Source organism: Orycteropus afer, unplaced genomic scaffold (genome assembly GCF_000298275.1).
Source record: "Orycteropus afer afer isolate SDZICR_OR568_19922 unplaced genomic scaffold, OryAfe1.0 scaffold00112, whole genome shotgun sequence".
In the NCBI taxonomy this organism is placed as follows: Eukaryota; Metazoa; Chordata; class Mammalia; order Tubulidentata; family Orycteropodidae; genus Orycteropus; species Orycteropus afer.
In genome coordinates, this window is record NW_006921699.1 from 5,455,180 (window position 1) to 5,470,944 (window position 15,765).

Sequence of the window (15,765 nt, forward strand, 5' to 3'; positions counted from 1 at the left end):
CGGCACTCCGCCGGCGGCGCCTTTGATGTTCCACCCGCCAGCTCCCGGAGCGGTTCAGCCCCGCGCCGGCGCCCGCAGCCCGCCCAAGCGAGTCATCTTGCGGTCTACCCGCTGTGATTCGGGCTCGGAGGTCCCGACTCCAGGCTCTCCGGCTCCGCGCCGCGCACTCCCCGCGCCTCGCGCCCGGCGCCCGGGCAGGCGGAGCGCACCATGCCGCAGCTGGACTCGGGCGGGGGCAGTGCGGGCGGCGGGGACGACCTCGGCGCGCCCGACGAGCTGCTGGCCTTCCAGGACGAGGGCGAGGAGCAGGACAAGAGCCGCGACAGCGCCGCGGGCCCCGAGCGCGACTTGGCAGAGCTCAAGTCGTCGCTCGTCAACGAATCCGAGGGCGCGGCTGGCGGCGCCGGGGTCCCGGGGGCCGGCGCCGAGGCCGAGGTTCGGGCTGAGGTGAGCGCCGGCACGCGCCTTCTCCTCGCTCGCGGATGCAGAGCTCCGCCGCCCGGGGCGCGCAGCTCGCCCTGACCCGCCCGCTCCCTCCCGCGGCCTCGGGGTCCCCATCCTTCCCACTCACGGCCCTTCTGGCTCTCCCTCCAGGCACTCGGGCGGGAACACGCTTCGCAGAGGCATTTCCCCGACAAACTTTCAGAGTCCCTGGAGGACGGTGAGTTTCTTCATGGACCAGCCTTCCTTCCTCCCGCTAAGGCCTGGGCCTCTGTGGAAGAGGGGGGACGCCCATGACTGGAGGGAGCCAAAGAGTTGTCTTGCCCGCCCCCCACCACAGCTCAAGGAGGCGGTAAAAGTGAAGGTGTGGGGAGGCGGGTTTCCCCGGCTCAGGCAGCCTCGAGTCACTTCCGGTGCCCTGACCTTTATAGGAGTAAACAGACCCCCGCCATCTCCACCTCCCCTCCAGCCCAGGTGACTGACTAATCCCCTGTCTTGAGGAGAAAGCTTTGGCCAAGGTTTTTTGGCCAGGGTCAGGGTGGGAGGGAGGGAGTCAAGTAGAGGCCACCTAAGGGAGGCCTGGGCTCGGTGTCTTTCTTGAAAAACTTGGCACCCTGGGCACCCCTAGCCCGTTCTTTCTCAAGTCACAAACTTGAAGGGGGAAACCCATTGGCAGTTTCTAGTTTTTCCTCTCAAGAGGAGATAGACTTCAGTTCCAGCGACCCAGGCTGGTGTGTCTGACCCAGCTGTGGTTTTTCCAGGCCTGAAGGCCCCTGAGTGTGCTAGCGGCATGTACAAAGAGACGGTCTACTCAGCCTTCAATCTGCTTATGCACTACCCACCCCCCTCTGGAGCAGGGCAGCACCCCCAGCCGCAACCCCAACTGGTAAGTGGCCTCAGCAGCCAGTGTCCGCCCTGTGCCAGCTACCTCTTTGACCAGGTATGTGAGTCGTGGACAAGAAGTGAGTTTTGCCTACTGTCAAATAGATAGATGAAAATTCTGCACTGGTTCTTTTCCCCGAACACACCCAGACAGATCTGAACCAAAAGGAGAGCTTTGCTGAAGGAAGGAGGTACCACCCTGGGACATCCCCCTGCCCTCCATCTGTTAGCTTTTCTTTTCCCAGCTTGATCACAAACAAATGCTGGCCCTCTCCTGGTGCTGGGTGATGCTGGGGTGAGGTCTTCTTCAGCAGACACAGACAACTTTGGAGTGAAGATCCCCTTCCCTGTGAGGGTAGTGTTATTCATGTGGTTGGAGCACAGAGCTGTGCAGTTAACATTCTCCCACCAAACCCTGAGCCTTGGTGCTAGGGAGAAGTGGGTAGAAAAGCAGACCTGGTTCTGGTCTCCTGCCTTTGCAGGAGAAAAATACTCTATTCTGCTGTTTGTCCTTTTTGGCATGTGTGTCCATGCCAGAGGATGACCTTGAATGTGTTGTGTGGAAAGTGGGTTTCTGTGAAACTGGCTTGGTCTTGAAAGGATCAGGAAGGGTTTCAGAGATGCTTCAAATCAATAATGTTGGTGAGGGGACTGTTTTAACAAACTTGTGAATTAAATATTTTTAAGCACCCAAAAGCGGTTCAAACCCACCAGCTGCTCCGTGGAAGGAAGACGGAGTGGTCTACTTCGGTAAAGATTTACAGCCTCAGAAACCCAACGGGGGTCACTATGAGTCTGAATCCACTCAATGGCAGTGAGATTGGTTTTTGGTTTTAAAGCTTTGAAAAGACTTCATGATTATTCCAAATCATGTTTTTCTGCCTATTGATACAGATGACCTAAAGTGTGAAGAGCTTACTCTTGAGTGCTTTGGAGCAGTAATACTGCATTTGAGGGTAAAAAATCAGATTAGTGATTCAGACTGTCCTCTGTTGGCCTGAAATGGAGAATAAGAGTAGAGCTAGGTAGACTCTGTGAAAGGTTTGGAGTCTTCTGATTGGTCTGGTCTTGGGGCACAGAGCAGGAAATGCAGGCCAGTGGTTCAAATGGCCGATAGTGGTGGTCATCTAACGGGAGGATAGAGTGACTGCCAGGATTCAGAGAAGGAATGGGGGGAGAGTTGTCTCTGAGAGTTGTTTCATGCTATAGCAGGCCCGAGGCTTCTCCTCCAGAAGCCCAGGATAGCAGACTGCCGACTCTAGAATGAACACTTTGCCCTTTAGACCCCCATTTCCTCATCCGTAAAATAAATATATTGGTCTGAATCTGACTTTCTGCTCCCAAATGGTTGGTATATGAGGTGGTTTTATTTCCTTCCAAGACTGAGGGAGAGGAGGCTTGCCCACTGACCCTGGCTCTCCCTAGAGACCTTCCACCCTGCAAGGGGGGATGCTTAATAAAGATGCTTTTGCTCTTTGCTGCAAGGTATAAGCCCTTACGATTAGATTTGGGGCCAGGTTGGCATAACCTGCTATTGCCAAACAACTGGCAGGCAAGTTAGCTTGGACAGGGGCTTGAGTCACTGTGGTAACCATGATTAGACAAAAGACCCAGGCCCAAGAACATTCCAGTAGGGCAGGCTCCCCTCCAGCCTCTCTTGACTCCAAAGCCATGCAAGGAAAGGCAGCATTTCCTGAGTTCCTTGAATGGTGTGGGCGAGTGGTGGGAGTGCCTAGGGAGGGGAGAGCCTTATTCTGCTATAAGGGTGTGGGTGATGGGACCATTTGGTGTCCTTTGACTCACTCTAGTCAAAGAGTAGGTGGGTGGTGGACTCCAGCAGTCAGGATCAAGGGGGAAGGGGCACATTCCTCTCTCCTCCTGTCCTAGTCATTGATTTTTTTTTTTTTTTTTTTTCCAACTTTGGAGTCTTTCTCAGGCTACAGGAGATGCATTTCTATATGTCATGCCCCCTTCTAGAGGGGCAAATTCCCTTGCCTTCCTCCCCACCCAACTGCCACCTCCCACTGTCTGCTTTCTGGAAACATAGGAGGAGGAGGACAGACTCTGGTACTGACTTTTGTGCCCTGGCCTCAGTTGTTCCATGGGGCTGGGGCAAGGGCAGAGGCAAGAGTTTAACTGGTAGTGACACTGGGTGGGAAGATGAATGCCGAGGGTTGGGGGGACAAAGGGGACTCTTTAAAGCAAATCTGATAGTTACAAATGAACTAATAGTTACAAGTAAGGATAGTTGCTTGCATTACTCAAGAGTTGTGTAGACATTTAAAATATGGTTGGGTTTTAGAAAACAAAATTGATTGACCCCATGTTTTGGGAGTACATTTATCATCTGATTCAAGGTTCATGTGTATCTGGAACCAGAAAAGATACTCTCAGTGGGTCTGGAGCCCCTTGTGGGGGCCAACAGCGAAAACTGCCTTTGCAGATTTCTTTAGGTATGCTTTCCTGAGCCCATCTTGGGAGGACAGACGTATTGCCCAGCCCCTACCCATAGTTCTTAGAATTGGGTCCCCCTTGCTCTTTGTTCAGTCCTCTCTGAGAGGATCCATGGTCAACATTTCTGCTGAGGATTTCATGGTCAAGCGTTTGACCTCCCTGGACAGAAAACCCATGCCAGGGACCTCCTGCCCATGTGTGGATGGAATGCCCATGTGGCTGCCATGTTGGAATTCTCAAAACAGGCTTGAATCTTGCAGGGAGCTCAATGGGTAATTGACCACCTCACAGCCAACTGCCACTAGGCAGATAAGTTTTTTTTTTCCAAAACAGGTTGCTTGTTTTTAGTACTTAGCTTCTTATCTCCGTTTTGGGAAACTAGATCAAAGTTTATTTTACAATTGATGTTTGTTAGGCATCTACTGTAGGCTTGCAGACAGTGACTGGCCAAGGCCAGTACCATTGCTTGTTTTTGTTTTATTTTATATTCTCTGAAGTGAGTGGAGGGAGCAGTGAGCTTGTCCTGGTCTGGGCTTTGAGGGGATTCTGGGATAAGTAAGGCATCCCTTAGGGAAACTCAGGCTCCTGGATGTGCAGGACAGTCAGTCTGGTACAAATTCTCATTTCAAGAAGAATATGAGGCAACATTGCTCTTGTGGCCCTTCTTTGGGTTTCACTTCAAGTTCATAGTCTGGAAGAAGGCTGAGCCTTTTGCCATTTATATGAGATGTCCAGCATAGGCATATTTAGAGACAAAAAACAGATTAGTGATGCCAGGGTCCAAGAAGATGGGGAGCGACTGCTAATGGGTATGGAGTTTCATTTTGGGGTTCTGGAATTAGACAGTAGTGATGGTTGCACAAGCTGTGAGTATACTAAAACCACTGAAATTTACACTTTAAAATGGTGAATTTTATGGTATGTGAATTCTATTTCAGTGAAAAAGAAACTGCTAAGCCTTTTGGCTATTGCAGAGATTTGGAACTGTATTTCCCTGTCCCTGATCTCCACAGCCATACTGATGCATGGGCATGTCACAAGTCAGGGGTCAGGCATCAGCTCAAATATGGAAGAGCCAAGTTGAGGTAGTGGATTTTTGCTTGAGCTCCTGATGATCGAGGTCATGTTCTGGACTCAAAGGTTTGGGGCCCAGGTGAGGGCTATGAGAATAAGCTTTCAGAGAGCAGACAGTGAGGATATGAGCAAGGCTTGGGCAGAGAAAGGAAGTGCTGCTGACGTCTGGCTGGCTTGGTGTGGGGGAGCTTTGCAGAGATGCATTAAATATAGGAGCACCACCCAACCGTCCACACACCCCACAGAGGGAACAGCAGTAGGGCTTTATTGGGGAGGTTAGTGATGGGAGAGCACTGGCCCTGGTAAGAAGGAACCACCAAGATAGGTGTCAGAAACTGGGCACCCAGAAGGACCAGAACCTCTGGAAGTGCCCCACTGAGAGGAGGAATTGGATGAATAGAGCCCAAACCATGCCCTGGCTGGGGAGAGCTGTTATGAAGGCCGAGCTATGGGGTCCCAGCAGAGTGCCCTGGCCTAGGCTGGGGAAGACAGGTCCATTGAACAGCATCCTAAAGGCTGTAGAGTTACGTGACAGCCGAAGACCAAGAGGGGACTGGTAGGCATGTGGGCTCCTCACAAGACACATCCCAAGTCTTCCCACTTCACTTTAATGGCCACCCCTTATGTCCAAGTCATCACCATCTCTCACCCAGATGATAGTAACAGTCTCCTCACAGGTCCCTCAGCACCCACCCTAACGCACAATCCAGGCCTCATACAACAGCCTAAGGATCGTTTAAACACATCAGATCACATCTCTTACCTAATTAAACCCTGGAATGGCTTTTGGAATAAAGTCAAGCTGCTCACCAGTCTCAATCCCTGGGTGGCCTGACCCTGTCGACCAGCCCTTCCTCATCTGTGCCATCTCTTTCCTCTCTCCCTGTACAGTAGCTTTCTCAGTGTCCTGATGGCTTTAGTAAGCATCAAGTTCTTCCCCACATCAGGACCTTTGGGTTTGTTCCCTCAACTTGGAATCCTACCCCTGCCCCCAGGTTCCTTCTCATTCTTTTTTGGAAGCTTAATTCAAATGTCACCTCCCCAGAGAGGCCTCTTCTGACCATCCAACCTAGATCCTCCCTTGAGGCCCTGGCCACCTGTGCCTACCCTGGTAGTTCTGAAGGCTAAGGCAGTGGGCACCACTTTAAGATGTACTTGCCACACTTGGACCAGAGAGAGCCCATCTGCTGAAGTATCACTGAGCATAAGTTTCCTCACCTGAAAAATGGGAGCCTTCCTCGCAAACTTGGAGTGAAATTGAAGGCAGCAGTATATGAAAGGTGCCCAGTGAGGCTCTAGCATGTGGCTGGGCATGAGGTGGGGATTGACCATGACTGATCCCTTCTCCCTTGCCATCCTGGTCCTCTGAGGTCAGTGGTTGCACAGTGGTAGGCTCCATGTAGACTGGACTCTGAAGGGCTTTGTCAATACTTTGGACCCAAGGGGTCTGGCTTGGGGACCTGGAGGCCAGCATGGGCCTGGGCACTCTGGTGTGCAGGCCTCTCTTCCCTGCCCTGTCTTGCCAAGGAAGTGGGAGGGGAAGTGCTATCCTTGGGGACAAGATGGGAGCCATAGCCACTCACATCATTCTGAGAATCCTCCCCTACCTCCCAAAGATTTGTCTGAAAGAGGCTCCCCTCCCTCAGCCTATAAAGGAGACTGAGCATTCAATAGAGAAAGATAGGACCTCTGGTGTGGGGGGACAACCCCTATGTTATCTGTAACATCCCTCATGAGATTTTTAGTTTGCTCACTAGTTGCCTTCAAGTGCTTTCATCATGTGGGAATGACACTGTATACAAATTACTTCTTAGGTTCTGTGTTGATTATTTTCCTGGAACAAAATACCCAAAGAGAATTAAGGGGTTGAGAGGTAGGACGAATCCCAGCATTTTGGTTGTCCCAGTTTGCTACAGATTCTAAGCCTGCAACTGACTCTGCCAGTCCTTGCAGTGTCTGAACATAGCCAACATGGATTTTGGGCTATGTTGTTGATGATGGTACTTTGTTGTGAAGGTGGGTCATGGGACTTTGAAGTTATTTTGATGTGTATTTCTTTCCTGACTAGGGGGGAATGTGTGGGATTAGCTGTGGCATTTGGAAAATCTGCAGCCCCTTCCAAGTAGGTGTCTGCTCTGAAGGTGGTTCCTACCCCTTTGATGCCTTTCAGGGCCTAGAAAGCACTATGGAGGCCCAGCCTGCAGAACCTTGGTTGGAGCTGAGCTTCCTGCCCCACCCTGCCCCTGGGGGCAGGCTGGGGTGGCTGCAATTTTAGGGCAACCTGCCCTCTCCTCTGAAGAGCATGGAGAGATAGCCCAGCAGGGTGAAGGGAGCATGTCCAAGGCCCGTGGGCTGACAAAGAGCCTTGGATTGGTTGCCTGGACCCTGATGTTCTCTACCAGAGTCTCATTGGACCAACTCCCCAGCCAGCAAATGGGCTTTTCATAGCAGCTCTGCCCTCCTCTTCAGTTGCTTTGAAACTCCAGTATGAGTGGCATTGAAGGAGAGGGGGCTTGGGGTGAGGATGGCCTCCTCTAAGGCCACCAGCAGCCCTTCCTCTCCTGGGTCTCCTAAGACCATACCCCACCCTGCCTCTGCAAGAGGGGAGATTTAGCTGAGCTGCATGCAGGGCTCTATGGGTACTGGTTTCAAATTGCGTAACTGCTGAGGTGAGGCTGGGCTGGGCTGAGTGAGCAGAGTCTCATGGAGGGGAGAAGGGAACCACGGCCTCCCTCTGAGTCTCCTTGGGCAGCCGCAGTCTTGAAGCCATACAGTAACACTCTCTCATACCTTGTTTCTGGCCGCTTCCTGCTGCTGTGTACAAACAAGACTCCGTTGGAGGAAACAGGTGTTTTATCAGGTCACAGGGTACCCCTGCCCTCAACGGTACAGTGTATAGAACTTTGAGTAATGCCCCTCCTTCTGCAGGTGGGGCAGTAGGCCAGATCAGGGAGGAGACTTGTCCAAAGCCCCTTAGAAGAGTGGAAGGGGAATGCATTGAATCTGGAAGATCCACCCTCAAATACCCTATCTGCCACTCCTTATGTGACCCTGGGTAGGATACCTAACCTCTACTGGCTTTAGTTTCCTCATCTGAAAAATTAGGATAATGAGGATGTCTAGTTCCTTGGGGTTACTGTGGAATGGAATGAGATAATGTATGTAAAGTACTTGGACTAGCACCTGGCACGTAGTAGGTGCTTCCTAAGAGGAAGCTATTGTTGGAGGGGTTGTCAACACCGTGTATGAATGTCCCTTGCAAAGAGTGCTGTGCCAAGAAGGTGAAGCACTGCTAAAGCTGAGGCTGGACTGGAACCCTTGACACTCTCCCTTTCCCTAGCTTCCTGGGGACATTGCCCAGACGAGAGCTTTGGCCCACCCTTGACCCTTGTGTGCTCAGCTGGTCAACAACAGAGTACCTGCTGTGTCTAAAATCTTGGATCCAGACCCCTACTGGCATTTACTGAACCTTTCCTATACACTTGGCCTTGCTTTCACACAGAACGAGAGGCTGCCTCTCCCCTTCTAGAGTTCAATCCTGGCAAGGGACAGAGACTGGCCTCGGTGTGTGTGTGTGTGTGTGAGAGAGAGAGTTGACTTTGAGGTTCTGCCTGAATTATTAGGTAAGGGACCCACATAAGGGAGAAAGGCCAGTGGGGACAGCCAGGAAATCTTCCTTAGAAAGGAGGGCTTGGGGTGATATAGACTGTGGAGGTATGGCCAAACAGAATGTAATGGAAAACCCTCCGGGTGGAAGAAAAGTTTGAGCAAAAGAGGGAAGGCAGAAATCCCTCTGTATCCTTGGTCACTGAAACCTAGTGTCTGTGGGTGGTGGGGGTGTGAGGTGAGGCCATAGAAGGGCTAGCACTGAAGGCCTGGCATGTGACTATGATATCCAGGCATTGCTGGTTCTGGAGCCTAGGAGTGGCTGGTGGGCACATGCAATGTGCTGGCATCCTGAAAGGGTGGGGTGGTGCCCATGGTAGATGGTTTGAGTTGGACATGGAGGGCTGAGGCAGGCAGAGGCAGCAGCTGGGCAGGCTGGAGGCAAGGTGGCAGAGGGGTGGTTGGGAAAGTGTCAGCAGGGCCAAGTGAGAGGGCAGGTTTGAGGTAGGGGAGATTTCAGTGTGCTGGCAGAGGCAAGAGTGCCTCAAAGGTAGGAAGTCTCCATTTTCCCCATTATTTTATTTGATTCTCACACTCCCTCCATATCATGAGTATAGGGTTCTAGCCCTGTTTTCTGAGGAAAACTGAACCCCAGAAGTCCATTTCAGGGCCCATTGGTAAGTCAGCCAACATGTGGAGAGTACTTTTGAGTAACACTGTCTTTAGCAGGCTGTAGACCAGAGGTCTGGGAACGGTCTCTGAGAACCTAGGGCATTGTCAGCTTCTTCCTTCAGTAGTTGTCTCGTCTCACAGAGCTGTCATGTTTGGGGTTTGGACTCGGGAAAACACGTACCTCCCTTTGAAAGGTGTGGCCCATGTCAGCCACAGCTTTAGTCTCCTACTGCAACCTGGGTGAGTTTGGTCCCCAGATCAGTGGGTGGTAGCCTCTCTAGTCCTGCTGAAGCATGGGGATTCTTCTTGGCTCAATTCTCTGGTAGTGGGTATCTGTGTTCAAAGCAGCAAGGCAGCCTGTCTTTCCCTTGCTGGATGAGGGCCCCAGCCTGGGGCAGCTGACATGGGTGTCGGTCTGGCCCTCTTCATGAGGAGGCTGCCTGTGCAGCCTGTCCCACCCATGGAGACTGCCTGCCTGGGTCATGCCAGCAAGCACTGCTTTAGAGACCAGAGTGAGACTGGTGATACACAGCCTTCGACTCATGGCTGACTCCACAGCCAGAACTCCCTGGAGACCAGAGGAAGCAGATGCTCTGCCAAATAAGTGTCCCCCTAATTCCTGCCCTGCATCCCCATCCTACTAAAATGACCAAATTTCTTTTCAAGGGTAGGAGAGGTGTCTGGGCCCCACACTGCTTCCAAATGACAAGTGTACAGCAGAGTCTTTGGGCATGGACAGAGCCCAGGTAGCAGTGGGCTTGGGGGTTTGGATGGTTATGGCAGTTCCCACTCTACCACATCTGAGCTAACTCAGGGTTAGTTCGTAGCCAGCGGTCACATATTGTCCCCTCCCAGAAAGCCCAGTTTTCTCCCCAGGGCAGTGGACTGTGATCAGGAAGGAAATTGAGGGAGCCTGGGCCCTGCTTCCCCTACTGTGTAACTTTGATCAAATCTGCTAACGTCTCTGCATCTCAGTTTCTCCTACTCTAAAGTGGGAGTGATGATCCCTGAAATGGAGGTTTTCTGAGGTTCAGAAAAGTGTTGGCTGGAAAGGCCTGAGGCAGCAGGATGGCTGAGCCTCAGGTAGAGTTTGCTGGGCAGCTCATTGCAAGGACTACTCCAGAGCCACCTCGCATTGGCAAGAAGAGCACAGGTGATGGGTGTCTAGGCTGGGAGATTCTGACTAACTCTGACCCAGCTCTGGTGGCAGCAGGCCCAGCCTCCCTGGCTACTGGGGCGCCATCTGAAACGCATTACCCGCATTACCAATGCTTTGTAAACTCCACATCATTCGGCCACATGAAAGCCTGGGGCCTAAAAATAACAACCCCCAGAGGACACCCCACAGTAGTGGGGCTCAATTGACCTCAGCACGCACGCCCACCACCAGGCCACCTCCCTTGCCAGGAAGCCCCGGCTGCCAGGGCTGTACTCGCCCACCCTCCTGGTGTGGACAGCCATTGCCTCAGGCTGCTTTATTTGGGCACAGATCTCAACCAGCTGGTCAGGGCTCAGGCCCCAAGATCTTCTGTAGGGAAAGCATTATGTAGCCTCCAAGAAGAGGCAGCTGGGGATGTGTTAATAGCCCCAGGACCCTTTCCACTTTGTCCATGCCTGGACTGCCCATGGGAAGCTCACGAGAACCCCAAGGCCATTAATCATCTTGCAGCCGAGGACACAGGCTTTGGGAGTGGGAGCATGAGAAAGGGGATGGGATTCAGCCTAATGAGGACCTGGTCTCAGTGGGCAAGAGGACCACTGGCTGGTGTGCTGGTGTGAGAAGGAAAGGGCTGCTTAGCACCTACTGGTGTCCGACAGAGAGCTGACCCCAGCAGGCAGGCAGGGCAACCATGGGCCTCTGAGCTGCTAGGGTTGACTCTTTGCCTTGCTTTCTGTGGGTTCCTTCTCCTATGGTCTCTATGACCAACTGCAAACCACTCTTTTCCCTAAAAATAAACATGCTTATGAGATTGGGGGAAGCTTTGTAGCTATCAAAGGAAATAATAGGGTGTTTAAGAAAATTACATTGCATTTTAAATAACCAGTATGAAAGTCATTAAGTTTGAAGTTTTATTCAAATCAGATGGCTCTGTGGCTGGCCCCAGTGGCCAGGCAGGCAGAGGGGTGGGTGGGCCCTCAGAGATTGTGAGAGGCAGCCTGTGGAGAGCTTGCTGATGCAGCCACAGCCTAGGCGGGGCCAGCTCTGAGAGCATGCCTGGCTGTGGCAGCCACCCCAGAGCTTACTGGCAGACTTTGAAGCAGTATGTGGTCCTGGGAGCCATCCAACTGTGGTGGGTGACCCCATGGGGTGGATGGGTTGGGGGACAGTTGCCCAAGTCCACAGGGTATGGGGTAGATGGATGGGAGAGCATGGTTGATGACCATATTAAGGTGGGAGTTTTCAAGGACAGTGGTTTGGATCAGAAAGTGATGGGGAGAATGGACAACTGTTCCTTCTATTGAGCCTGGCAAAACAGCCAAAGTGCTCCCATAACAATAGTGTGTGTGTGCATGTGTCAGGCACTTCCCAAGTGCCAGGCCAAGGGCTTTTATTTGTAATATCTCCTTAGAGCCTTACAACAAGCCAAGAAAGTAGTTACTATTATTGCCCCCATTTTGCAGATGAGGAAACTGAGGCTCGGGGAGCTTAAGACAGACCCAGGATTTAGACTCAAGTAGTTCCTGGCAGAGTCAGCATTTGAACTTGGATATATTTTGCCCCAAAGCCTGTGTTCCTCACTGCTCTTCCTCATTTACCCTAAAATGGGTGGAGATGGGCATTGCAGGCAAGGAGGCTGGTTGTTACCTCCATATCCTGCTGGGTTCATGAACCAGAACCAGGGACACTGGATCCCGCTGGCCCCAAAGAAAGACTCTGCCTCTCACTGTCCCCTCCTGGGGATGACCTTTTAGGTCTGGGCCAGGGCTTTCTGGCTAAAAGAGCTGAGTTTCTTGGCTGCAATACAGGAGCCTGGGATTTGCAGAAGAAATGCTACCTGGAAAAGCATTTATAAGTGACATTTTAAGACTGAATCAGATTTGAGGCATGACATGACAGAAGGTAGGTTACAAGCTGTAGGTGAACACCTTTCTCTAACTTTGTCCTGTCCTTGCTCAACTCAGTATTCCCTCTTTGACCTCTGTGGGCCAGGCTCCCTTCTCAGGATGGTCTAGGGCCCTGAGTCACTGGGAATGGCTGGACACAGGAAGCTGAGGGAGTCCCGGGGCATGGGTGTGCCACTCCTTCCCCACCCATGGGAAAGCTGCTTAAGAGCAGCAGCTGCCTGCCAGCCCTGTTGGACCATTTTGAGGGCAGTTTCTTTACTGCTGTCACACTGTTTTCCACCCATCATTCTTGTCATCAAAGTCCAGTCAGGAGCTCAGTCTGCCCTTATAGTAATCAGGTAATAGTCCAAAGGAAACTGAGGACTGGTGGCATTCTTGAAAAGCCTATGTTTAGGGATGAGCTTAGGGAGACCCTGGGTGGTGCAGACCGATAAAGTACTCAGCCATTAAAGGAAAGGTTGGTGGTTCAATTCCACCCAGCAGTGCCTTGGAAGAAAGGCTTGGCAGTCTACTTCTGAAAAATGAGCCACTGAAAACCCTATATAGTTCTGCTCTGACACACGAGGTCACCATGAGTCAGTCTGCTCAATGGCAACTGAAGGAATATGATTGTTTTTTTTTTTTTTTTTTTTTAAACAGTTTCTACATGTACAATTTAGTGACATTGATTACATTCTCTGACTTGTGCAACCATTTTGTCCTTTTCTGAGTTGTTCCTCCCTCATTAACATAAACTCACTGCCCTCTAAGGTTCCTATCTAATCTTTCAAGCTGCTGCTAATTTGATCCCATATAGAGAATTCTTAAAAGAGCATAATGCTCAAGCAGACCTTTTTCACTAGTTAAGCTAATCTGTTGTTCAGTTTTAAAAAGACTTCAGGGGATATTTTTGGTTTAAGGTTTAAAGATTATCCCAGGGCAATCTCCATGGCTCCAGAAAGTCACGAGTCCATGATAATTTAAAATTCTATTCTGCATTTTCCCCCTTTTGATGAGGGTTCTTCTGTGAAATCTTTGATCAAAATGTTCAGTAATGGTAGCTAGGTGTTAGTTTTGGGAGCTCTGGTAGCATAATGCCTAAGGCGCTTGACTGCTAACCAGAAGGATGACAGTTCAAACCCACCAGCCACTCCTCAGAAGGAAGTTGGGCCATCTACTTCTGTCGTGTTACTGTCTCAGAAACCCAAGGAGGGGTTGCTATGAGTCGGAGACTACTCGATGGCACATAACAAGAACAACAACAACAACATCATTCAGTTTTGTCTCATGGCAAAGGATGCCATTGTTCAGGGAGGCAATTAGCCGCACACTCCACATCCTTCTGCTACTCTTGACTCTCTTCCTCTGTTGCTCCAGGTAAAGAGAGACCAATTTTTGTGCCTTAGGTGGCCACTTGACTAGCTTTTTTTTTTTTTTAATTGTGATTTGGGTGAATATTTACAGAGCAAATTCACTTTCCATATAGCATTTCACATGTACTTTGTCTCTTGACATTGACTACAATTAACCCCAATGCAACAGCTCCCCCTCCACTTCCTCCCTATAGTTACCTCTTCCCTGTGTCCCTCCCTCCATGCACTCCTGTCCCCTGAGCTGTCTCCCTGTGCACAAGCAGCCCTTCTTTCTCTCATGCTTGTTCTCTCCAAGGAGTGTATCTACCTCAGGTAAATGTTCACCTCATATGCCCGTCTTTTGTTTGGCTGGAAGCCATAGGAGTGGGTTCAGTTCTAGACCTGAAGGGCAGCTAGGGTCTCAGTGGTTCCATCAGATTCTATCAGACCAGCAAATCTGGTCCCCTTCCCCACCCCCCAAACGATTTTGAGTTTTGTTCCACATTGTTCTCCCACTCTATCCAGGATCTCCTACATAGATCTCCCTCCTAGTGGTTGACAGTGGTAGCCGGGCACCATCTAGTTCTTCTGGTCTCATAGTTGTTTGTATAGGCTGAGGATCGCATGGTGTACCAGTGGCTTGGACTAAATGTTTCCATGAGTCTTTGGTTTTCTTCATTCTTCTTTGCTCTGGATGAGGAAAGACCCATTGTTGCATCTAGATGGTTGTTTGTAAGCTTTTAAGCTTTTAAGATCTTAGTCGCTACTCACCAAAGTAGGAGGTGGAACAATGTTTTGTGTAGTATGTTATGCACTTGGCTAACTTTTAAGACCCCAGACACTATGCAGTGAACTAGGAAGTACAACAGAAGCACTAAACACATTTCCTAGGCCAGTTAACTAGCATGTCCCATGAAACCATGACTCTAAATCTCCAAACCGGGGAACTAAATTCCGTGAAGTGTTAGTTTGTACATATAAGTAGCCTCAGCAGCCTTTTTTGTTGTTTTTGTAAATATTTTGTAAATATAATTATTACACAGTTCTTGCCAACTCAGCTTCTTACCAGGTACACAGCTTATTGACAGCAATTAAAATAATCAGCTGTGCTACCCTATCCTTAATCAATGTTCCATTACTGTTAACCCCATTTTCCCCCTGCTCCTTCTCCATAACCACTAATAAACTTTGTTCTCTATACATTTACCTTTTCTTGTCTTTTTATATAAGTGATATTTATCCTTTTGTTATTGACTTATTTTACTCAGCATAATGTCTTCAAGCTCCATCCATATTGTAGCACGTGCCAAGACTTCATTTCTCCAAGCGGCTGAGTAGTATTCCGTTGTATGTATGTACCACATTTTGTTTATCCATTTGTTTGTTAATGAGCATTTAGGGTGTTTCCACTTTTTGGCTATTTTGAATAGTGCTGCAGTGAACATAAGGAGCTCTGGTGGCGCAGTGCCTAAGGCATTTGACTGCTGACTAGAAGGCTGGTGGTTCAACATTGATGTACATGTCTCTTTTTGTGTCTCTGCTTTCAGATTTTTTGGGGTATATACCTAGGAGTGGATTTTCTGGGTCATATAGTAGGTTCTAGGACCTCTGGTGGTAAAGGAGTTAAGGCATTTGGCTGCCAACCAAAAGGTCAGCGGTTCAAACCCACCAGCTGTTACATGGAAGAATGATGAGGCAGTCTGCTTCTGTAAAGATTTGTTGTTGTTGTTGTTATGTGCCGTTGAGTCGGCCCCGACTCATAGCGACCCCTCCTTGGGTTTCCAAGACAGTATCACTACAGAAGTAGGATTGCCCAACCTTCCTTCTGAGGAGTGGATGGTGGGTTTGAACCACCAGCCTTCTGGTTAGTAGTCAAGTGCCGTAGGCATTATGCTACCAGAGCTCCTATGGGACAGTTCTATTCTGTCCTATAGGGTCACTATTGAATCAGAATCGACTCAATGGCAGTGGATTTAGTTTTTGGTATGGTAGTTTTATTTTTAGTTTTTTGAAGAATCACCACAGTTTTCCATAGCAGCTGTACCATTTTGCATTCCCACTAGCAACAGATAAGGGTTCCAATTTCTCCACATCCTCACTAGCATTTGTTATTTTCTGCCTTTTTAAAAAAAAAATCTTAATTAAAAAATGGGCAGAAGACATGAATAGACACTTCACCAAGGAGGATATTCAAGTGGCCAACAAACATATGAAGAAATGCTCACGATCATTAGCTATT

General features: G+C 50.0%; 1 protein-coding gene across 1 annotated transcript in view; it reads left to right on the top strand.

The window, feature by feature from the left end:
- Positions 1-210: 210 nt before the first annotated feature.
- The window catches only part of TCF7 (transcription factor 7), a 40,372-nt gene continuing 24,817 nt past the window's right edge, over positions 211-15,765 (top strand). The window contains exons 1-3 of the mRNA XM_042781376.1: positions 211-447; positions 595-661; positions 1,203-1,327. Coding sequence (XP_042637310.1) covers positions 211-447; positions 595-661; positions 1,203-1,327 — 429 coding nt within the window. The remainder of the gene's footprint in view (positions 448-594; positions 662-1,202; positions 1,328-15,765) is intronic.